This window comes from Eschrichtius robustus, chromosome 1 (genome assembly GCF_028021215.1).
Source record: "Eschrichtius robustus isolate mEscRob2 chromosome 1, mEscRob2.pri, whole genome shotgun sequence".
Taxonomy (NCBI): domain Eukaryota; kingdom Metazoa; phylum Chordata; class Mammalia; order Artiodactyla; family Eschrichtiidae; genus Eschrichtius; species Eschrichtius robustus.
The window spans coordinates 200564054-200588887 of record NC_090824.1 but is presented as its reverse complement, the minus strand read 5'-3'; the positions used below and the strand labels follow the sequence as shown (position 1 = coordinate 200588887).

General features: G+C 45.0%; 1 protein-coding gene and 1 long non-coding RNA gene across 4 annotated transcripts in view; one reads left to right on the top strand and one right to left on the bottom strand.

Moving 5' to 3' along the window:
• Nucleotides 1-19806, bottom strand: part of MKX (mohawk homeobox) — a 63117-nt gene extending 43311 nt beyond the window's left edge. The window contains exons 1-5 of one of the 3 annotated variants that reach the window (XM_068562899.1): nt 19770-19806; nt 17306-17572; nt 15382-15541; nt 7146-7299; nt 6379-6714 (exon numbers count right to left, since the gene is read on the bottom strand). In XM_068562899.1, coding sequence (XP_068419000.1) covers nt 6379-6714; nt 7146-7299; nt 15382-15541; nt 17306-17493 — 838 coding nt within the window. In that variant the 5' untranslated portion in view covers nt 17494-17572; nt 19770-19806. Of the gene's footprint in view, nt 1-6378; nt 6715-7145; nt 7300-15381; nt 15542-17305; nt 17573-19339; nt 19525-19624; nt 19721-19769 lie in introns of those variants that run through there. The other 2 variants (XM_068562883.1, XM_068562891.1) reach the window with 2 other exon arrangements.
• LOC137776437 (uncharacterized) overlaps nt 18853-24834 on the top strand; it is an 81106-nt gene continuing 75124 nt past the window's right edge. Inside the window, exon 1 of the long non-coding RNA XR_011076215.1 lies at nt 18853-18936. This is a non-coding gene — a long non-coding RNA (uncharacterized lncRNA). The remainder of the gene's footprint in view (nt 18937-24834) is intronic.

The window sequence follows — 24834 nt, the reverse complement described above, 5'->3', positions numbered from 1 at the left end:
TCATTCTGTTTACTTTTTTCTACCGGTTTTAACTTTTTTTTGCATTTGCCATTTTTGTTTTTTTCACCCATTTAGACTTATTCAGGACCATTTTCTTTCCCTTGTCATGTTCGCAGGCACAGATCAACATATACATATGTACATTAAAATGTCTTTCATGATTTAAGAGGCAGACTAAATCACGAAAACACTAACTCGTTGACTTGAGAAACAGTTCCGGAGCAAATATGTGAAAGACACTATTAGGTGCTAGGAGGACTATAAAAATGAATAAAATACCATTTCAGGGCCGCGGAGAGCATTTAATACACACAAGGCAGTGAGTATCAGCACGAAAGAAGAGATAGGATGCAGCTGCATTTCAGACGCAATCTGTCTATATTCACACAAATTTGAAACGTGTTGCTGTCATTCTAAGGCACCACATGGAGGGAACACAATATAAAGGGACAAAAAACTCAGGATCAAACACAGCCCTAAAAATGCGTACTTTTTCTAAGCTAGGCTGCCGTGTATTTTTGATTTGTTTGTCAGCCAGGTTGTTGAATGGGGCTGCTAAGTCTCAGCTTCTATGCATAGACTTTCTCAGGCTCTCACGTGATACCAAATAACAAACAAAGAAAAGTGAATGAAAAACTAACCCCTGAAGGAGCCAGCAAACTGCTTATGCCAACATGTGTTCTCTTTTTCTATTTCTGTCTGCCATGAATCTCTCAGTTTTTAACAGCAGGTGGAACACTTATACTTAACACAGTTTCATTTAAACTTTGCAAGTGAATCCATAAAGAAAATTCACTTTCAAAGATCAAGCTAATGTGCATTTCAGAAATAATCCATGTGAATGTGTTTTGCCATCATCATCACTGATAAACATTTAATAATCTATAGTGTTCAGAATATCATGCTTACGTTTTTATAATTCTACCCCAAGCCTCCCCAAAGCTCAGAATTTCTATAAGTCTCTTTTCGAAGGTTACTGCTTTGGAATAAGTAATTAGGAAAGATCCCTTTTTAATAAGGCTATCAGAAAGACATCGTTCTTTATTCAAAGGCATCAGGAGCAAGTTTAGATTTGTGGTTAATCCTAGAATTACTGATTTGAAGGGTGGAAACATACAGAAAAGCAACAGGAGGAGGGAGTTTAGAGAAGAGGAAGTAGGCTGAGGCACACCTCACATGCTGTGTTTCATACTGTCAGTCTAGGAGAGCAGAAAACTCTGTCTTTTTAAAATCGGTCCTTAAATTTCTATCTGGAAATTTCACTTAGGTGGAAAACCTCATTTCCAGATGGTGTCTGATAGGTGAGGTATTATTGCAGTAAAGACACAGGACAAAAAGTTGGATAACCTTTCAAGTATTCTTTAAATGTCACAAACTGGGCTGGTGATAGAGGGTTTTATTATTCTCTGCTGGAGTACATCAACAGTCATTTGCATGCCAGGAAAAGAATGTCTGGAATCATCCAACAGAGCTAAGCTTAATCTTTCACTAAAAACAAGGAAGTGACAAGCACAAAAAGGGAAATAAAAGAAGATGAAAGTACCCAAAGTCGACTTACTGGTCAACAAAATTCCAAAGAGAAACTAGCATGTACACAGAAACCCATGCTATCCTTAATAGCTGGCTCTTGACAAAGCCTTCTGTCAACTACCATGAGGCTTTCTTCAAGCTACCCCCAAACACCTAAAATGGATGAAACAAATTAGGAATGATTATTCACTGTTCAAAAGGATCTGACAAGGCAGTTCTTTAAATCTTTCCTCTGCTTCACTTAAACTACGATTTCTTTGATGAGTAAGGCCCAGGCCTCCAGCGAGCCTAGAACGTTTTTGTTTGCGGTATGAAGGCATGAAAGGGCACCTCGTCCATGAAGGACTTGTGCCCCAGAAGTTGACTGTGAAGTCAGCAGTTTAGAATGGAGAGCGCCATTTCGCCAAAGAAACCGTGCTATAAATTAGGGTTAAATCCCAGGCTAATCCAATGGTTCATTGACCATGAGCATCCCTGGCTTTTACTACTGATAGTACCAGCTTAAATTCTAAAGTACACAAGTGTGCAGGAAGAGAACGAAAAAAGAACATCTCCACCACCCACCGGGGTCATCATTAGCCAAGAAAAAACATTTGGAAACGGCATTTAGCTTTTTGTCATTCTCCCAGATTTACTTTCTACTGCCTTGTCTGTCTTTCCCCAGTAACCAAAATCCCTAGGTTCCCTCATTTTGCCCCATTTTGCAGGCCACTCAAATGGACTCCACCTCCCAAAGAGTCCTGTGCACCAAATAAATGACTTCTTTTTTCTGTCCATCAAAATCTCCATTTCTTCAGGGATATTCACCTCAGTCAAGTGGAGGGGAAGCTAATCTGATTAATTCACACTAACATAGAAAAGAGTTCTATCCGCCAATGTTTTTGCTATACCAGATGTGTATAATTAAGAGGGATTTTAGGCAGTTTAACAAGATGAAGTTGAAACATGCAGCCTTGTGGGAGCAGAGTAAATTTATGAATTACATAAATTCATAAAGCAGTGGGGAAGCAGTGGGGCTCAGAGAGTAACCATTAGAGCGTACCAGCCATTTATAAGTTGGTCATTTGTGAGCGGCGAAAAGAAAGAACAGAATAGGAACTTGTCCTCGTGCCAGCAACAGGGCAGGGAAGTTCACATGTTTTATTTCAAGACTTGCCTGACAGTCCCCTCACCGAGTATACTTCTTTGAAATGTCTCCTTTCTCCCTCACTGAAGAAGGAAATTTAATAGGCTTGGTTTAGGGTAAATTAAACTCAAATCCAAGTTAGGAAAGCCTCTAGTGAGGACGCACTCTGGAAGATGCTACAGATGGCGGCTGGCTCCTTCATGGATGGCCCCATCTGGGGAACAGGAGCACTGAGTCAACAGGAGTGGAGGTACGTATGATGCTAGAGTCCTTATCCTGACACCTCAGATAGCAGACCCACTCCATCAAATATCTGAAAATTACCATCCATTAACCTAACTTGACGAAGAGGATTGTAATTTTAATTTAGGTGACTTCATTCAACAGATGACACTGAGTGACTAGATTTCCTTGTGTATTACTTAACTGTATTTAGAAGCAATAACCTTAGTAATTCTGATCAATTCTAATGTTATAATTGCTGCTGTCAGAATACTTATTGAGAGCCTACCATGCCCCTGAAAAAAGAACATCTTTTCTTTTTTTCCTGCATGTTGTGGGTGACTGCAGATTAGAGAGAAATATTTAATGTCTACAAACAATCGATAAAAACATGTTTGTATCTACTTGGATGGTGTCTAATAATATCTTCCATTAGGATTACTGCTTTATAATCTACCAGGCTTCTCCCTGCTAGAGTTTAACAAGTGAAATGAAATTCAGTGATACATTACCCTTCCAAACACCAACTCTTTCTTTCACTTGGCTTTTTGACTCGCTATATTTAGTGAAATGCATCACGATATAGCAGCTGTCTTACAAAAATGGGTGGAAACACGGATACGATTTCTCAGCACAGATAAACCAATAAATTGTATTTAAAGGTGATCTCTTCTGAAAAAAAAAAATTTAAAAGCCAAAATCTTCGTACTACTGTAGAACTAGGGTGGTGGAGGGGATGGTGTTTGAGAGCAGACTTAGAAGGTTGCTGTTTGGATGAGGAAGGAAAGATACAACCAGAAGGAACTGAAGGGATTCAGAATAGACTGTATGCCAGAGAAAACCAAAGCAGTTGTTCAGAAAGCATTTACTGAAATTCTCTGTTCCACCGCTTATGCATGACCGCTAACCCAGATACAATTGCAGCAGCAATGTCACTCAATTCGCACAGAAGACAGCCGTTTACTGTCTTCGTCTGAAATTTAGTAGACCAGTTTGAGACCAACCAGTCTTCCCTCATTCTCCATCCACAAACCCCAAAATTGTATTCTGTTCTTTTTAAGCTTATACATATGCACGAAAACCCAGAAGTTTACGTGTCTAGGCTGCCATCTCATTGCTTGCATAACTAAAAGATAGGTTTGATTTAAAACTAGAATTTGGCAAATGAATAGTCCATGACACGGGCCAAGTACATTTGGAATGCTTTAATATAAAAATACATGGCCAAGCTGCTTCACTTCGAAAAGCATCAGCTATACGGGCATGCTAGTCCCTCTCTGACTTTTACATTTTGTCACCTTTGAAAGGAGCATGGATTTTCAGAAGACCCAACACACTGGGGAAATTTCATAGGCACATGACCTTGTTTTTACTGGGCAACATAAATTTACAAGAAAAAAAATTTTAAACAACGGTCCTTCAATTACACCCCCTCATCAAATTGTAATTTGCATTGTTTTTATCTTTCTTGTTTTTGTCCATACACACTTGTCATAATTATACTCAGTGTATCCACAATTAAAATTTTTTCACTTAACATTACACTATTTCCCATGTTGTTTCATAGTCAGTATCAGTATTACAAATAAAAATTTTGACTTGTATGCTATCTTAATCTGCTTTGGGATTAGGATAACATTTACATTTTTAAAAGTTGAGATACTTCCCATGTTTTTATATGTTCCAGAAAAATGTATAAAGCATAGGAATTAATTATTTCTTCAAAGTTTGAAAAAAAAATCCAATGGATCTATCAAGTTATCTATCAAGTGTTTTGGGAACTGAGTTTAGTAAAAACCTTAATTTTTCCTGCATTAGCGGTCATTTAAACCTTTTCTTATTATGAATTAATAATTTAATTTGTGTGGATAATAGCAATTCACTTCATCCATACATTTGTATACAGTAATACTGTCAAACAATTGTGCATAGTACTTTATCATAATTTTTAAAAATATTTTTTGTTTAATAACTATATAATGATTGCTATATCCTTTCTTATTTCCAACTTTAATTTGTGTCCATTTTTTGCTTGAGTTTTTTTACTACTGACTTCAAAGAGCCAACTCTTGATTTATTTATCTATTTTTCAGCCTTCCACTTTACCATTTTTTGTTTTCTGTTTATTCTTTTTCAATTATCTGTACTTGAATGACTTGGTTTATTTTCCTTTTTCTCAAACATTCTGAATTACTTACAAGTTCTTTCAGTTAGGTATTAGTAGATAGTTTTAAATTTTTCATTATTGGCTAAATTATCTTTTATTGCATCTTTTACTTCTTCCTAGACCCAATTTATTATTTACAAGGCTATGTATTTCTGAATGTTTGGAGTTGTTTTCACTGTTGGAGTTGGAGATACAAACAGAAAATGAGATTAAGTCAAAACTGTATTGAGATTTCCTCTGAATCCTCATAGATCTTGTACATATTTGTAGACACTTAAAAATCAGATATCTGGCTAAATAACCTTAAGGATATATTAAACAGACCAACTTTAAATTTCTTTATAAAGCTCTATCGTTCACATATCAAGCTCCTCGACGTTACAAGGACTAAATGTAGTAGTACTTGTGTAGTATTTAGCATAGAACCTAGCGTATCACAACTATTCAACAAATGACTGGTGGCGATACGTGTAATAATAGCGGTAACAGTCGTCTAGCAGTAGCTACACTCCTCCAGCCTCTTGTGCAGGCTCAGCTACACCACTGATCTGAAGAAGAGTAACTCACAGTGTGTCCTTGGTCGGGGCTTTCTTATCTGTGACATAACGTGGCTGGGCTGCATGCTCCCTGGAGTTATTAATTCCAGGGGTAACGTTTCTAAATCTCACTGCCTGGCATTTTCAGGACCTGGAGTCTACCTACACCAGCTGTAGGGCACACAATCCTTTGTAATGAAGCACTGAAGTCAAGACAGAAAATTTTACCAAACTTGCCACTCCGTCTGAACGTTGTGGACAGGCAGAAATTGATTCACTATTTCTGGACTAAAAGCAAAAATTTCAAAGCTACTTATAGCCCTACTTGTGCGTTTCAGGAATAAAAGTAAACTTTCCAAAGCAATTTAAGCCACGTTTCCTTCACGAACGTCTTGGCACCCATGCTAGTTTGTGTTCATTTTCCATCACTATAAGCCATCAAAGAACTTAAGAGAAAAGATGGAGTACAGAGTATTTGCATGGCTGGTTATAATCTGGGATATTCCTCCATTATAATTTATTCATAAAGCCAATACATATCTCCTCTAAGAATGTTTATCACTAAGATTAAAATTTTTTATTAAGGATGAAAACTTCCCAGTAAACCCTCATCTAGTAACAAGCGTATCTGCTAATTAAGAACAAAATGAAAGCTTTCAAACTGAATTATGAGCCGTATGTACATAATCTGATGCACAAGCAATGAAAATTATGCCTTTACACCTGTCAAAAGAAAGCCCTGTGCTGCAGCTTTAATTCTGTTTTAAACAAGGTATCACAAAAAAGCACAGACTTACCTGTGCGATAGACGAAATTGCCTTCGGTTTCTGACGATGAGGGAGATACCAATTCCTCCTCAAATTCATTGGAACTAAAAGATCCTGAATGGTTTCTCTGCCTTGTCTTTCCCATCATGGCAGCATTTGTGACCATGACGTGTCTCAAAGAGTCGTTAAGGTAACGATTCAACAAGCTGCTCTTGTATTTTGGGGGCGATACGTAGTCCTCGTTGGCCCGCGACTCTGGCCTCACTCCAGCTTTTATGACTGAGCTCTCACTTTTAATCACAGGATGGTGCACTGGATTATTATAGCCTTCTTCATTCATGTGGTTTCGTGGAGGATTTTCTCCATCTAAGGGGGGAAAATGTCAGCAGGTGGTACTTACACACACTTTTCCCCGGCCACCCAATTGTTACATTTAATGATTTAAAATATATATAGGAAGAATATTTAAAGTGCATAAAATTATCTTTGATATTTAAGATTCATTTTCAGGCAAAGGAAAGCAGGAATCTATATAATCTCTCCCTTTGGTATGTTAATTTTAATGAACTTCACAAAAAATGTTATTCTTGACACATGATAAATCTATGAACGAGAGGAAGCAGCCATAATTTGGCTGGTCATTTACAGTACTGTAAAAGTAAAGTTACCTCGTGCAATAAAAAAGAACCATTATGGCACCATCGTGTTTTGTGGGATCAACCTTAAAAGCAGCAACTGCAGTGAACGTCCCCTTACAAAGGCAGAGCAAAGAAAACAAGATAAAAATACTAACAAACCTTCAGAACATGAGTCATCACTGCTTACACTCAGCCGCTCAGCGTTTCCTTGAACATACTTATTGTACAACTTTATTCTTAAGGCCCAGCTTAAATCTGGCTGTCGAACAGTATTCTTCAGCCGACGTCTTGCGTTAGCAAACCAATTTGACACCTAAAAAAGTTTTATTTCTCAATTAACACAACATAAAAAAACTACCCATTATACAATTACTTTCCCAGAAAGGACCTAAGCCTCTCTCATCATCTCTGATCATTACATAGTCTCATGACATAACAGTATTGGACATTTATATCCATTCATTCATTCATTCATTCATTCAACAAATGTGCTGAGCACTTACTACACAGAATGAGTACTAACTGTATTCTGGGAATAAAAAAAATATTGAAGGGCTTTGCCATAAAATTTTCAGTCTAGTAAGAAAGGTAGGAGAGTACACAAATAACTCTAGTATCTATTCACAACAGCCAAGACATGAAAGTAACCTAAATGTCCCCATCAACAGATGAATGGATAAAGAAGGTGTGGTACATATATACAATGGAATATTACTCAGCCATAAAAAAGAATCAAATAATGCCATTTGCAGCAACGTGATGGACCTAGAGATGATCATACTAAGTGAAGTACGTCAGAAAAAGAAAGACAAATGCCATATGATATCACTTATACGTGGAATCCAAAATATGACACAAATGAACCTAACTATGAAACAGAAACAGAATCACAGACATGGGGACCAGACTGGTGGTTGCCAAGGGGGAGGGGTTTGGGGGAGGGATAGAGTGGGAGTTTGGGATTAGCAGATGTGAGCTTTTTATATACAGGATGGATAAACAACAAGGTCCTACTGTAGAGCATAGGGAACCATATGCAATATCCTGTGATAAACTGTAATGGAAAAGAATATAAGAAAAAAGAATATATGTTTGTATATATACATATGTATAACTGAATCACTGCTGTACAGCAGTAATTAACACATTGTAAACCAACTTACTTCAATAAAAAAACAAATAACTAATATAGGAAAGAATGTGATAAATGGCTTAAGACGCATTAAAACATAATGTTACAGGAGTGCAACGGAAGGAGGGGTTACTTTGATGTGACTCAGACTTCATGAAGAATTTAAGCTAGATTTTGAAGGAATAGGTCAGGGATAATGGGTAGGGAAGTGTGTTTCCAACAAAGAAGACACGGGAACAAATACAAGTCAAATTCCAGAGACACTGTGGTAGGTAATGAAGAAGGAAGAAAGAGATACCCTTGAGTTATCAAACTTGTGTAAGAAGAGAAGATAGTGCCAATTTGAGAAAGAAAGTAGAATTGTTTGAGGGTGAAATGATGCGTTTGGTTTGGGAATGTTTAGTTTGAGGTACTAGAAAAGCATACAGGTGAAATGTGCAGCAAGAAAATAAAAATGGCATCTGAGATCTAAGGGCAAGGAAGATCAGACTTGGATCAAATGCACAGAGGTTAGAGCTGAAGCTGTGAGAGCAGACAGAATGAAAAGAGGGCCAAGGACCAAACCCTGGAAACCTCCAGCGATTAAGGAGGTAGGAGCTGGCAAAACAGTCAGAGACAGAGCAATCAGACAAGCAGAGAGAGAGAGAAAAAAGCCAAATAATGCCCAGCTTTAAGCTAAAAATCTAGTGCTTCCAAACAGGTGATGGCAAAGAAATGAACACTGCAAAACAAGGTTAGTTCCATTGTTTTTGTTTAAGGTGCTACTGGCTTTCTAGAGGCTAAAATGGCACTTGACATTTCTTTTTAAACATCAACCTATCATCAGAATATATATATTAAAAACATGAAAGGCCAATATTTGCCTTTAAAAGGATGAAAAGTGGAAAGAGGATTACGTTCCTCTACCAATTTGTTCCATAACATGACTCCGCAGTATACTAATGGTTTGTGTGGTGATGCTTGCACTGAAATTTCTTTTTTTCTTTTCTCTTTTAAATTTATACTATGAATACATAACTTTTGCACATTACTCAAGCCTTAATTCTTGAATGAACCTGTGGTGAATCCTACATTTAAAAAAAAACTATAATTTTTTTCTTTTTGTTCCCCATGGGTAAAACATGGTAGTGTTCCCCAGTTTATATATGCACAAACCATATCATATATAATATACATTCAGTGTTACCTCCCTTTGTGTCTTAAGCAATGATAACTGTCCTCAAATTTACGTGCAGTGGTGTAATATCTTAGCACGGCATTTCAGAAGCCTGAGACTCCAACAACCCCTCTTCCTGCCAAGCTGTGCTATTCTTACTATGGTTTAGTCTGACTTTAAATTCTCAGTCTCCTCTAACCTCTACAAACAGACAACTTCTGGGACTATCCATTCAACAAACACATACTGAGGAGCTCCTGTGCTTTAGCCATGGTATTAAGTGCTAGGAATGAATAAACTCTGTCCCCTGCACACACCAAAGGACTAGAAGTGAAGAGCTATACGTGATTAACTATGATACACGGGTGAACCTGCACTACGGAAGCATGAAATGCCTGGTCCATTTCCTCTCAAACCTCCCTCTATTCTCCAAGTCATGGCCAAAATGTTCGTCCATGTCCTCATTAGTACCAACTGGGAATTTTAGAACAGTGTTTTCTCGAACTTCCCTATCTTCCATTCTATCCACTTGACTGGATCTTAACAACCACCATCAAACTCAAGTGTTGACGCACCGTTATGATTTAATTACTTACTTAACGTCTTCACATCCTCATGCATGTCCTGTCATCCTCTAACTGTGGTATAACGGAAAGAGACCTGGTTTCCTGTTCTGACTTAGCCAAAAACAGGCTGTGTGAGTTTAGATAAGTCATTCATCTTTTCAGAACTTCATGGTTCCTGACATCCTTGCCAACTCTGAAGATTAAGACCTGTGAATGTCGTCCATGCTCTCCTATAAAAGTGTTCATTCATCTCCTTTATAGTTGGTACCAACCTATCTTCTGCTCTTGACCACTACTCTCTTCAGCAATCAGAGAGGTGTTTTATGTCCTTCTCTGTTCCTTTTGCACACAGAGGACAACTTCCCCCATGCCTATGTCACTTATATTTATTAGACTCCAACTCCCAAACTTTTTTGGTTACTTTCTTTACTAAACATCATATAGTTCAGAGGCTAATCTTAAATCTTAACTGACCTTACCACTTTTTTTTTTAAGTCTTTATTGAATTTGTTACAATATTGCTTCTGTTTTATGTTTCGGTTTTGTGGCCGTGAGGCCTGTGGGATCTTAGCTCCGCCACCAGGTATCGAACCCGCACCCCCTGCATTGGAAGGCGAAGTCTTAACCACTGGACCGCCAGGGAAGTCCCTGACCTTAACTCTTAATACAACCAACACACAGTACCGCATAGTGTAAAATCCAATTCTTATGAAACTCTTCATATTTTTATTAAAACGCGATGGACTTCAAACTTTAAAAAAAAATCAATATACTTATAATTCTAACATACAAAAATAGGGACCTTTAAATGTCATGGTGGCATTAACTAGCTTTTCATATATAGGAGTCGTATCGTTTTTTACGTTTTGCATACTCATAGTTCTTACCAGAGTATATTAATTATACATCAGAAGATTTTCCATAAAGGTTTGGTGGTGTCTAACAGGCTATTTCTAAACTGATTTCATAAGTTTGACCGGCACCCAATCTACTAATACATTTACTCTGCCAGTGTTTTATTATCAGCAATTTACAGTACAACCTAAGGGCTGGATATAGTCTGGGGTGTTGAATATCTTCTTGTGTTAAGTCATGCAAACAGCAGACAATAGTCGGTGAACAAATCTGCACGACTAGCATCTCACAAGTTTCTTCCTGATGAATTGATGCAAACGCCATCTGTTTCACTGAAGGTAAAAGCACCAGTTCAAATTTTCTACCTTTAACTTACTATGGATTCCTTCAGGTTATCATTCAAATTCTTCTGAAATTCCATTTTACATGAAACAGGCCTCCTTACCAAGGATAGGTTCTGCAACAGCACTTTAACGTCAAACTCAGAGCTTTAAAAACCCTGCATTTTATAGCGAAAGCTTAGAGAACCAAATACCTAGAAGCTGGAAGAGAAAGCTAAGTAGCTTTCATCCTACGCAGCAGTATCTACAGTCATCACGTTGGCAGAGCAATCTTTAGAGTAAACCCGAGGGGATACTCTGGCATCTGTCCACCTTTGAACACACAGAATTAACAACGCAGATTCAGTCATTCAACTGAAATATCGAACACCTCACTTCTACAACATGTAGTCTGACACTGAGGATAACGTAGAAGGACCAATCTGAGATTTTGTTGAATATTTAACAGTAGCCATAATCCTTGCAGTTGATAAGTACACACACGTCTCAGCAGAAGCACTCCATACCAAGCAAAAGCTATGTCGACACAGGGGCAAAATCTTGCAACACAGCAGACTTAACCAAATGGTACATGGCTGTAGCACAGGAATTGGAAACTTCTACTGTAAGAAAAGGGAGCATTAACACCCAATCACTAAAATGGAGTCTCAAACTCCACTTGCATTGCACTCCGTAATGTGATCATGAAAAAAAATCATCATTTCACTATTATAATCCTGAAAAAAACAAATATATTTTAAATACATACGCATAAACAATGGGAAATACTGAAACCAGGTACAGCCCCCATCTGCCCTTCTTTTAAAAAACTTCTTCAGGGGCAATTATTCCCTGGGTAAGCTCCATATCCCACAGTAATACAAAACCCCAATCGCATATCTGTTATTCCACAATGAAGCTGGTTATATTTTGAGAGTAGAGAGTATATTTTTATAATGTTTGAACAACGGTCAGTCACAGGAACCAAGCACAATGGAGTATTTCGGTTGGTTAAAGTGAAAACACACACACACAAATCATCTTCCTGTTAATTTTATAAAAATGCTTATATCTTAGTAGGAAGATGGCAGATTAATAATGCAAACAGTTATAGTAAATTAAGACAAGTTGCTAAGTCTAGTGAGTAGAAAAAAAAATGAAAGCTGCATAAATACCTCTCTCTGCCTCATCTTTCAGGAATGAACAAAATGCAGTGTTGATTAACGTCCTTAGAGCTTCTGTTTATCACAAAAAGTAACTTCTGTGGTCCTAAAAAAATTCCCTTATTAAAGTTCCAGCATTCTGTTTCCAGGCTTAATGGAGATTGCTGACCAAATTTTACACCCTTCAGAGTAGCAAAATAAGGCAGAAGTACTGCTTATGAAAGGTTTGATAGCTTGACACACAACCAAAAGGGAAATATGAAGGGTAAAAGAAATGTTCAAAAATAAAAGACACTTTTGTAGTTAAGGAATAAAATAATTATGCTGACAACTTATTAACATAAATTATGAGAAGCAGAGACAGGAGGTATTATAATAAACAAGAAATAGAGACTGGAGCTAGAAATAAGGGGAACACTCCATATTTGTCTATTGACATAAAATGACATATTTCCAGATATGCTAAAAATAATGTGGCGAGTTATATGCTTGTTCTGTAGAACTAACATGTACCGTTAAAGTTAACGAGCTGCCCTCTGTGTATTCCCTACAATGAGATGGATTTTAAAACTAGAATATCTTAGTCTGATTTCAAGACATTCTCCAGTTTTCCACAATATGTTTGGGCAAGTCACATGGTGATTAGAGTAGTATTCCCCAGTGAGAACCTATTCAGTCTGCAAACATGTATGAAGAGTTTACTATATGGAAAGTACTGGGCTGGGGTGAAATGGAAGGATGAAGATGAATAAGACATGATCACTCTTCTCAAGAAGGCTGACTCCACAGGAGAAATTTATTCACTGGGAGAACCTGATTCATGAAACAGGGGTCTAATTTGCAGGGCTCAAAAGCTTTATTCAGATCACAGCTTGATATTTTTCCCCCAGAAGTGAAATGTATTGACATAATTTATTTGGTTTCCACAGAGTCAGAATTTGCTTTGGATGTTTAATAAATGTCTGACCTATACAAACCCCTTATATTCATAAATATATATATATTTTCTTACATAGACATTCCATTGTGCCTAATGGAGAAGAGGTGGACCCAACCTGAATGGTATATAAGGGTCCCTTGGTTATTCTACACGTTTGATTTTTTCCATTTATCACTTTAAAGTTCCAGAAACCAACTTCATTTATTATAAAACTTGGAAATCATTAAACAGGTATCAATTATAATTATAAATAATTACCTTTCTTTGTCCCATTTAAAACTTACATGTTTGCGTTCATTTTTATTTGCTGAAGACTAGTGTGAGAGAAAATATAATGGGAAAGATGTTCATTACATGAACAAAAACTTCATGTAAATTAGAAAAATGCAATAGTCTTACCAAGATCTTAAAGCAAAAAGAATTATTTGTATTTGAACTGTCATTACAGGCAGAGAATAATTTGATTCTGTATTAGAATGACAGCTACTTGTATTGCAACTCAGAAAAACTACCGCAGGTGAAAATTTAAATGTCTCTGCTAATGACAAATAATACTTTTCATAGCTAAAAATGTCCTAAATATGTCATAAACATTTGTTGCTTTCTGTCTGAAAGAATGGCAAGTATTAAACATGGAAATACGTAATCAATAAGTTAATATTTTACTGTTGACATCAGAGTGAACTATTCAAATAGCTCTATAAATCAGTGTATTTTGAAAATAAATAGCATACCAGTTTAAAGTGAAATTTGAATGTATGCATTTATTTTCTTAAGTTTTTCTGGCTGGAATTATTTATTTAAAAACTACTTTTGAAAATCACTGAAAGTTCAGAGTTTTGTGTTAAACAGATATTAAGCCAAGAACACTAAATTAATTTTCCCCCCCAGTGCTGCAGCAAATCACTATTAATACTATTGCCTGTTAATATAAAGCAGAAGAGATGTCTGTTTTTCTCTACAACTGTATTCTGAAAATAAGCAGAAAAATGCATATTATAGTTTTAATAAGTCTGAGTACAAGTCAATTTTCATGCTTCGTCCAACTTTCTAGTAATTCCTAAAATGACAACCTTAAATACTCTGGAAAGCAATTTTTATGTTATCTAGTAGTTAAACGTTCCCTGTTACTTCGGGGTTCTCACTTACTATACCCCTTTCATGGAATGACCAAAGTTTCACCAATGCAGTGATGCGGCGCTACTACAACGGAGGAGATTTCTCAGCTCAGGTAGCTCCTCCTCTCCTCTGAGTGAATCTGCTCTGCCTGCGCGCATGAAAGTTCACGTCACTGCATTTATGAAAGGAAACTGGTGTGCCGGCCAGAGCACGTGGTGTGGACCCGCGGCGTTTCCAGGCCCACCTCTACCCCTCAACACAGCCTTCTCCTGCCTCGGTTACATCACCTGCGAAAGGCTGACAGCACGTGCTCGACCTCAGCGGGTTTTGCAGCATCCGATGCAGCCACGGAGGGAAACCTGTGCACAGCAGCCCTGCTCGCTAGAGATGCAGCACGCTTAGGCCGCCCCTCTGCACTTGACCAGGTACCCGCCATCTGAGATCTGCCCCTTAACCCAAGGACAAAGATGCAGCCAGCAAAGCCGCGTGGAGTCTAGCTAAGGCCCAGGGTGCCTCCTATTAAGAGAGAAAAACCTCCCAAACCCGCTTCTGGCCCTCCCAGCCCACCTACTAGCTCTGTCAGGAGCCGTCAACTTGAAAGGGACCCTGTAACTTGACCTTTAACATGGGGCCCCAATGCGGGGTGCCCTTCTGCCTGGTTTTCAAAGTGTGGTGCGCGGCCAGCAGCTTACGCGTCACCCCAAGAACGTGTTAGAAACACAAAGCACCGTCCCCGGCCAGGACCTCCTGCGAACTCCGGGCTGGGTGGGGGGCGGCGGCAGCGTGTGTTTTAACGAGCCCTCGGGCGACCCTGACGCAAATCACTGCGGGGCAGCGCCCGCTGGAGCCACCGCCGCGTGCATGGCCCGCACCGCTTCTCAGAGCTCCGCGCTCGCCTTTGCCCGGCCCTCCTTCACGAGCGCCACACGGCCCCTGCTGCGCCGAGCCTCCGGAAGACGGTCGGAGACGCAGAAACTCCCCAGACCACCGCTCCGGCCCTGGGCCCGCCCCGCACCAGCCTCAGGCAGAGCGGCGGCAGCGTCCGGACGGCCGGTCTCGGGCCCACCCGTGCCCAGCGGCCGGAGGAGCAGAGCCGCCGCTCAGCCTCGCCGAGGGAGGGCCGGGGTTCGTGGGCCCCGATTACCTGCACTAGCGTCATCTGCGAGCCGAGCGCCAGGAGAATCTTCTCCGTCTTGGTGGGGTACGGATTGTCGCGGTGCTTGTACAGCCACTGCTTGAGGGGCCGCGCCATGTCCTGCAGGGCCTGCCGCTTGTGCCTCACCTTCCCGCCATTCTGCCGGGCCCTGGGACACCGGGAGAGGAGGGGTTCCCAGTGAGCCGCGCCGGCCGAGCGCCGCCCGCCGGGGCCCCGGGTCCGCACGCGCTTCAGCCCGCGCCGACCGCGGCCCCGCGCGCCCGGACGCGGAGGCCAGGCAGGGGTGGGAGCCGCACAGGGTCGGGGCGCGCGGGGCCGGCCCGGGTGGCACAGGAGGGGCGTGGGGCGGCGAAGGCCGCCAGGTTTATACGGAAAAGGGGGAAATCCTGAAGCCAGAGGTTAGAGGTTTAGGTGATTTGAAGGAAGCTCTTTTGTTATTCAAGCCACAGACCTGCGCAGCAAGGCCGGCACCGTCCCTCGCCCGCCTGCACCGCGCCCTCCAGGGGCCCTGGCCTCATGGGATGAGTAGTGGCTGCGGCCGGCTCTCGAATGTTCTTTCAGGGACTCATGCCCGCCGCTCGGGGCTTCCCGTCGCCCACTGGACGTTGGGAACAAAGCAAGGGGTGATGGCCGCCCCGCTGCCCTGGTTCTCTTCAAGCTCTCCCCGGTACCCTTTAATCCTCGGGTAAAGGGGAAGCTTTCCAAGAAGGGGTTTGTGGAGGAAAGATGCAGAACCGAAAACAAAAACACACACGAAAAAGAGAAAAGACAAAACCCAAAACACTGTAGGGGGCTTTTCAGGACAAAAGGGCGAGCTTCAAAGTATGGAAGGTCTGTCCCACCGGGTAACGTAAAAAGACCTCGGGAAAAGCATATTCCAAGGAGGAAGAGCGGGAAGCAGCCGGGAGCCGGGCCTCGGCGCTGCGCTCCCCAGCGGCTCCGCGAGGTGTCGCCGCGCCGCCGCCCGCGCGCCCAGCCACTCCGCGAGGCTCGCGCGCCTGCGCCGCAGCCTCCGGGGCTTCTGCCTCTTTAAACACTTTGAAATGCAATTCCATCCGTGAGGAGTGGTAGTAACATTTTGACGAAACCTAATCTCTATTTCCCTAACCAGCAACGCCGCACAACAAGCAGCTGATGCAATCTTTCAGGTGGACCGGCCAGGACGGCCGCCCCTCCCCCCGCGGGGCGCTCCCGGAGCCGCGGGACGTGGCCGGGCTACAGACGGCCCTCCTCCGCAGCCGGAGCCGCTGGTGGCCCGCGAGCTCTCGCCCCCGCCCACCCCACCCCCACCCCCGCAGCCCCTCAGGCCGCTAAACCGAAACCCGGCCCGACAGGCCCGCGGCACCCGCCCCCCCTCCGGGCTCGCGGCGGGCCCCGCCGAGCCGCGCGCCGCGCGCGCGCGTCCGGGGCATCCTGCGGAGGGCCGACCTTCCCAACACCTTGGCCGATGCAAGGCCCTGTCGTGACACAAGGGGGGAAGCCCACGGGGCTGGCCTGACCTGGGGGGCGGGGGGAGCCCCGGGGGAGCCCCGACTGCTTGGCCCTGCTCTGCGCCCGTGCATCCCGCTCAGCCCTTTCTGCCTCCCCAGCGGCCGCGCGTCCGCACCCGCGGTAGGGAGAGAGGCACGTAACCCCCGCCCCCAGGTCCGGGCATCTGAGGACTAAAAGGCGGTTTCAGGTGTCCTCAGTTTCCAACGAGCCTCTTTGGAGCTCTTCTGACGAATGGACCCCCCACGCTTTGAGCAACTACTCCCTTAAAATGAGAATGCGCGAACCCAGGAGGCGGAGACCGCTCCTCCCGGAAAAGTCGGGGGCCCTAAGGCGCAGGCCCCGGTTGTCACCAGCACGCCCGCGCCTCTCACCGCCCCCACCTCTCCCGGAGCGGGCGGGGGCCCCGGGAGGGTGCGCATACCCGGTCCTCCGGTGTCTCAGGCCCAGGTTGTCCTTGAGGGGCGCGCCGTCCGTAATGCCCACCTCGGGGCGAGCGTGCGTACTGTCCAGGACGCCGCCGTAGGGCCTGCCGCCCCGCTCCCGCTCCGGAGCCCCGCGGTCCTCAAAAAGCACGGCGCCGCTGAGCTTGTTGAAGACCATGGTGTTCATGGCGCGCGCAGGCAGGGCCGCGCGGCGCGGCCGCAGCGCCTTGGGGCCGGGCCGCCGGGAGCTCCGCAGGGCTCGGGTTCTAGGAGATAAAGATGCAGCACATTACTCGCCGGGAGCGCTCACCCTCCTGAGCGTCCCGAGCCCCGAACCTGGCCGCGGCGCGGGGCTGCGGAGCCCAGGGGAGGAGCGGCGCCGCCGCACCTGAACGCGGGAACGCCCGCCTCCCGCTGGCTCTTTACACCGCTCCGCCGCAACGCCCGTCACCCGCCCCCGCACGCTCCCGGGGCAGGTACCCACCCTCCTCTTAGCCCCGGCCACCCAGCCCCCAAAGAATCTCAGCCGGCAACAGTTAACCCGCGGGGGCGAAGCAAAGTGACTCCTCAAGGAGCTTTGCCTGAGTTGGTTTTAATCTGGATGAAGCCCGCTCCGGAAAGCGGAGGGCAGGCGCGGGGCCCTTCAATCAAAACGGAAGACTAAAGCCTCTCAGAGCTCCCACTCGGGGTCGTAAGGAGGGGTTGGAAGAAAGGAACAACTGGGGCGAACATGAACAACCGCTTTCGCAAGCCCCAGTCAATGAGTCCCAGGCCGCACCCGGATTTCGGGGATTTGCATGCTTTCTGGATGGTTTGGCTGAAACCCCTGCGTCCCTTTTCCGGCTACAGCCCCTGGGGTGGGGGTGAGCGCAGGAAAGTTAGCAGATTCCAGAGCTAGAAAGTGAAGTGGCCTCAGGGACAAATGCACCATGCTCTCCCCTCCCTCCGAGTCTCCTACCACCCCGCAGCCCGCTCCGGACGCGCTGGGTCCGGCCCCCCGCCCCCCCCCTCGCTCCTCCTCGCCCCCGGAGCCGGTGGCCAGTGCTGTCCTCTTCCGCAGCGCGGGTGCGAGCCGCGAGCTCGGAGTCCTTCCGCATCCACCCCTCTCTGGGGTCTCGGAGAACCATTTCAGAAGTTGCAAAGGCGTTAAGAAGCGGGAAGAGGCGCCGCGGTCCGCGCACCGCCGGGCCTGCGGCTGCCCCCGTCGGGAAAAGCCGCCAGCTCACCTCCCGGGTCGCAACGGCCCGGAGCCTCTGCCCGCCGCGCGTGAGCGTCGGGGGCCGGTCCGCGCCGCCGCGGAGCAGCCGATGACCACCCGGAGGCGCGCAGCAGCCCCAACCCGCCCTACCTCCCCGCCTCGCGCCTGGGGGGAAGCTCGCTTTGCTTCCGAGCTGCCCCCGCCTCACGGCCGGCGCCCCCTCACCGCGCCCCGCCCCGGCGAGGGCCGCCACCCCCCCGCACCCACGCCGGGTGCCCACGCTCGCCAAGGCCCCCCGCCCCGCCCTCCGGCCATCGCAGCAGCGGCCACGCGCGACGTGTAGAGCTGTGACCGCAGAGATTAAACGACGGCCCCCGTCAGTGCTCACGGGGAGGTGAAGTCAGATCTCTGCCAGCTGCCCCGCGCAGACAGGTACGTGTCTGGGCCGTCCGTGCAGCCTCCGCGGCGTGAGAGCAACGGTCCGTGCTCGCAGCCCTCGTTCGAGGCGTCAGGAGGCCCCTTGTTTTTCCTATTAACTCCGTGCGCTCGGTGATTTGCGCTCAGGCTGTTCTATTTGTGAAGCAACCCGTTCCCAGCCCCGCTGTCTGCCCCCACCTCAGCCCTGTTCTCCTGTCGGCGACGGCGTGTTTTCCCGGCCATTGCGCCGCGAAGCTTGCCACGCGGACCCTCCCCGCTGTCCCAAGCCCACGCCGAGGTCGCAACCACAGACCCCGGCGCGGCTGCGTCTGCAGGCGGCAGGCGCGGCCAAGGGCCGGGAGCTGGGTCCCCGCGCGGTCCCCAACGCCGCCTCTCGGCTCCCGTGCTCCCCACTTACCCGGATTCACTCCACACTGTGCCTTGGGGAGCTCCCTCCCTGCGGAACCGCCCCGCCCCACGCCCGCGAACCAGGTGGGCTCCCCGGCTCCTCGCAGACCCTCGGGCCAGCCTCGGCCGCCGCCCCCACCCCCCCTCGGGCGCGTCCCCAAAGGCCTCGGAGGGAGGTGGGGGAAGGGCGGGGAGAGCCCAGGCGCGCGGAGCAGGGGGAAGGAGCGGCTCGGGAGCCGCAGCGCGCCTCCCTTCCCGCGGCCCCGCGCCGGCACGCGGCGACCGCGGGCTGTACCGGTGGCGGGGGGGCCCGCGGCCGGCGGCAGGGCGGCTGGCTCTCCCGCGTCGAGGCTAGGCGCGCTCCCATCCCCGCCGCATGTTCTCCGCGCGGGCTCCAGCGCGCTCACCGCCGCCACCGCCGGCGTCGCGGCTTTATTTACCCAGACGGGCGCGCGCGGCCCGGGAACAGGAATAGCGAGGCCTTCTCATGTTTCCTGACTGCCCGGCCCAGCCGACGAACATCCTGCGGTCGCGGTATCCACGTTCCCGGGCCGGCGAGAGGAAGCCTCCGCGGGGACCGCTGTTAACCCTCGCGGAGGAGCCGCCGCCGCCGGCGCCGCCGGGCAGTCCCCGGCCCGCCGAGTGCTCCGCAGCCGGGCGCGGCTCCCAGAGCCGCCGGCCTCGCAGGCGCGCAGCGAAAGGGGCGATGGCCTTCGCACTTCGGGGAGCGACTGGAGAAGCCGCAGCAGCGCCCGGTGCGGGCTCTGGGAGCTGAGCGGCTGCGGTGCGGATCCCGTGTCTTAGCCGACCCGAGCGCCGGAAATTTCACCACGCGTGGCTAGGCTGGAGGGGGCACTGCGACGCGCCCTTTTTCCCCCTCGCGGTTAGCTGTAGGGAGGTTAGTTAAGAGTTCGGTTTGTGCCCGTAACGCGTGAGAACGGGTTGCGGAAGGTGCTTGCGCCCCTTCTCTCGTGTCCCTGGGCTTCTGCGGTCCTGGGTGTCTCCAAGTCAGGCACGCAGTCACCTTCCAGAGCCAGCGCTGGAGAGGAGGGAGGCAAGGCGGGGTCGAGGCGGGCCCAGGTACTCAACCCACGGCGACCCAGGTGTGGGAGAGACGGGGAGTGCAGGCGCAGGGCCAGGATCTGCATGGAGCAAAGGGGAGGGAACTTGGAAGAATCCCGAGCCTGGACACAGTGCAAGGGGAGAGAATCCTATCAGATTCTCTTAGAGGTGATACTTGCCTTCCCACTATCACCCCAGATACGAGAGTAGCGAAAGCTGTGGTTTAGGTGTCACTGGAGGCTCGGAGCTTCTCGCAGCCTAGGTGATCCTCGCGGCGCCGACCGCACCAAGCCGCCCGCGTTCTCGCCGCGGGCCTCCCTGCGGCAGCGACACCTTTCATCTCTTTTTAAAGAGCAAAAGTAGATTTCCCCCAAACCTGAAAGTTATGACATCATTTGTTCTTTTCTCCCCTAAGGGTGGCTGGCCATCCTGGCGCGGTGGCCCACCTAAGCCGCTTCCTTTTATTTGGCCTGGAAGTGGTTAAAATGTACAGTAAATCTGTTATTTCCAACACTAATCGCCCCCGAATTTTCCATTATGTTATACCCCAAAAACGTGACTGTGCACCGGGCAGGGGCACAGTCTAAAGCAGAAAGAGGCGTGGGTTTAAATTTTTGCGCATCTGGCAGATAAATATTGTCGTTTGATCCTGTTTCCAGATGTCCTTGGTTCTATTCTACCGTACAGTTTGCGGTTGTGGCGCTGCCGCATCTTGCCCTTGGCGCTGCACTTGACTTCTGCAGGGTGGGTTCAGTGCAGACGTGCGTCTACAGACGTCGCCGTGGGGACTTAAAGTCAGGGATACATCGTAAAATTTCAGCCACGGACTTGCAGCGAATAAGTTTCACAACAAAAGCAGATCTAATTTATAATTCAGAGGAGGAAAGAGATTGGTTCTGTTCTAAAGACTCTGTGACTGATGGTGGTCACCAGACGTTATAATGAAACCAACTGTAACACGCCCCTCTGACATTTATTTTGCTCAGCTGTGCTGGATAAAGCACCAGGCATGTACGCCGTTGCTAGCAATGTTCGCAGCGTTCTACTGGCTTACCTAGCTGTTTGCTGTTGTATATAGGCCAGTAGAGGACAAGTGAATTTTGTTGTTTTAGTCTTAACTGTATTTACTCAACTTTAAAATGCATGTTGAGGACTTTGATTTAAGGCATTTTTACATGTAATATCATTAGAAATCTGATATATACAGCAAAAAGTCTTTCTGCAAAATATTTTAAATTTGTTATAGGAATAACATACACCTTAGTTTCAAATTAAGTCACTGAAAAATTAATACATTTTAATTCATTTAGACTATAGTTTAATAATTAGAGTCCATTTAAAAAAATGAAAGAACAATGGAGGGTCCATTTTAAAATGAAATAGTGTGGAGAATCCCTCTCTAATATACAAATGAGCATCTATTGTGTGACAGACCAGAATTTTATTTTTGCAAGTGTCACCCTCTATGCAAGAGAGAAATTCCTTCTTCCTTTTAATGCACAATACAGATCCATTTATCATTATCTTAAATTTCATCTTTTCCTATAATGAATTTTACTCAGCTTCTTATGCTATATTCCAATCTCAGTATGTGGAATACTGTATTATAAGCCTCAGAAGTAAAGCTTTCAGTTTTAGAAAGCACTATCAGAAGATTTAAGAAAGTGTATGTAGTTTGTGGGCATTGGCCACATATGGGAGAAAAAGCCCAAAACTTAGGCTACAAGTCACAAGACTTGAGCCCTAATCTTAATTCTGATTAATTTGATGTTGGTTTAGGCTGAATCTACTGAAGTGTAAAATGAAGATATTTAGTTTTCCACAAACTTGCCTTATGCTACTAAGATATTTTTTTTTAATGTGAAAGTAACAATTGCTATTGCTAAAACTCGAAAAATGTTAAGTAAGAGCATTTGGCAGAAATCTTAATCCAGTCTATTGGACTTTGAGTGTAGTTATAAATGTAAGTAATGTTAACTTTCTAATAAAGAAGAAAATAAGAAGCCTGCATTTTAAGCCTTTTGATATTTTACCAAGGAACCTGACATTTCAGAACAAATAAGGGTCAAAGTTTTTGAAAATAATGATTGCTTTTAAACTCTCTTTTCCAGTTATTACTTATAAGCAATGAAATGAATTACAAAGCCAGGGAATGAGTGTTGCTTCCCCTCCAAATGGTATAAAGTAGTAAATTTATGAACAAATAGCCGTTCCACCTCACACTCGGCCAGTTTGCCTTGTAAAGCTACACACTGGAGTGTGTAAGTAGACCAACAGAAGAAGCAGTGAGAGACTCAGCTGCAGAAACATCCTGAGTGAAGTAGGAAGATGGATGGCAAAAGTATCTCATTTTTGCTTTGTTTATAATTTAACTTTAATTGCGTACATAGTACAGAATAAATTCTCTCAGAGAGGGCCTTCTCCATAAATGCACTCTCAAACATCAAAGAACAGAGTACAAGTGAAAGTTCCTCTTCAGCCAGTTCCACCCAATCACATTCCTGAGAGGCAACGACCAAGAGGTGGGCATCCTTTCAACTTTTTTCCACATAGTCACGGACATGAATACAAACAAATCATTATCGTTTTGTTGTATGAGTTTTTGAAATCAATGAGACCGTACTTTACATACGTGTACACACACACACACAATATTAAACTGGAACTTGCTTTTTCACTTCGTGATTTCATAGAGCACTTTCATATTGGTCCATATAAATGGAACACCATCTTTTTAACTGGTACATAATGCTCTGTAATCTGTTTATCCATCCTCCTGAACGTTTCTGTCTTTTCAGTTTTCACTATTATAAACATTAAATACTCTTGTATATGATTCTTTCTGTACGTGTGTAAGTATTTCTCAAGGCATAACTACATAGAAGTAGAAGTGCTCAACTGAAGGAAACAGGATTTTAAAATTTGGATAGGTCCTTACAAACTTCCCCCCAACCTCCAGCCCCACGAAGTCCCCGTTTCCTCACATGCTGCGTAGCATTTCATGTGTTTGGTCTTCATTATGTTTCCCTATATGATGAGTAAAGTAATGTCTCATTGTTTGAGAAACTTTTCATTTATTTATAAGCATTTGCATTTCTTAATTGAAGAAATTTGCTTATATCCTTTGCTTATATCCTTATTAGATGCCTTATTCATTTATAAAAGTTTCTTTAAAAAACACTTTTCCATGAAATATATACTTTATGTATTGACAATATGCATTGAGAAGACTGCCTTTTACCTAGTTTGTCTTTTGCCTTACAGAAGGTTTAAACATGAGTAAAGGTCAATAGATCTGTCTTTTTCTGTATGGAGTCTGGGTTTTGTGCCTTTCTCACAAAGGCTTTTTCTTTATTTTCTTCTAATACTTTAAAAAATTGTTTTCACTCAGCTCCTTAATCCTTTTGGAATGAATTTGTGTATGTTGTAAGGGAGAAGTCGAATTTGATTTTTTTCTTCTCCAATTGAATGGTCAATTATTCCTATGGAATTTATTAAAGAGTTTCCTTCCCCCATCAATTTGAAATAACTTTCCTCATATATGTGGTGAATTCCTTTCCATATGTAGGTTGGTCTAACAAGGCTTTGAGAGATGTTGCACCCAATAGACTGTAATAAATTTAATCTTCACATTTTTAAAACCATCTTGCGTTCCAAAGACTTCCAATATTATTCAGTTTCTAATTTCAGAACATGTCAAGTATCGGAGTAGTAATGTGCGTGGCCTGGTTATGTTCCAATTTAGAAGGCTAATTCAGTCTGTTCTAGGATGAAGGTGCCGTTTTTTCTGTCGTGGTCCTGCTCAGAAACAGGAGAGTAGTTTCAGGCAGCCGTGTTCTCCAGAATAGAGTGCACCGATTAGAGCTCTTCAAACACACCATGTAACCAAGTGACAACCAACCACCAGTAACATAAGGTTATTTGTAGAAGGGATGATTCCCTGCCATCCGTGATTTGAAAAGGGAAATTCATCTTTCTTCTTGCTCAATTCCTTATGGAATGTGAATTAATTTTTTTTTACAAAGCAGCCAGTCAAGATGAGAACCTTCGATATGATTGCAAATTAGGCAAACTCACTCTGGACAAAAATGCAAAAACTTTATCACTGAAATTTCTAGAAAACATTCGCTACATATAAGTGCAGAAAATACAGGTAATAAGCAGTCAGCAGAGCTGAGATCCAGTTGGGTTAATGTCTTTTTCTACTTCAGAGAGCTTGAGACAGGGCCTGAAGTAACCCTGCAGCCCTAACTAAGACTCCATCTTTTCTATTGATTCCAAAATATCTTCAGTAACTGCCAACGAATACTGAGTCTTCACTACATGGGTCCTGAGGGGAACCTGGACAACATTTTGTCCTCAACATGTGCATTGAAATGCAAGAATTTCTTGCAGAAGTTTATTCTAGCGCTTGAAAATCAATTTGCCTTCACATCAAAAAGT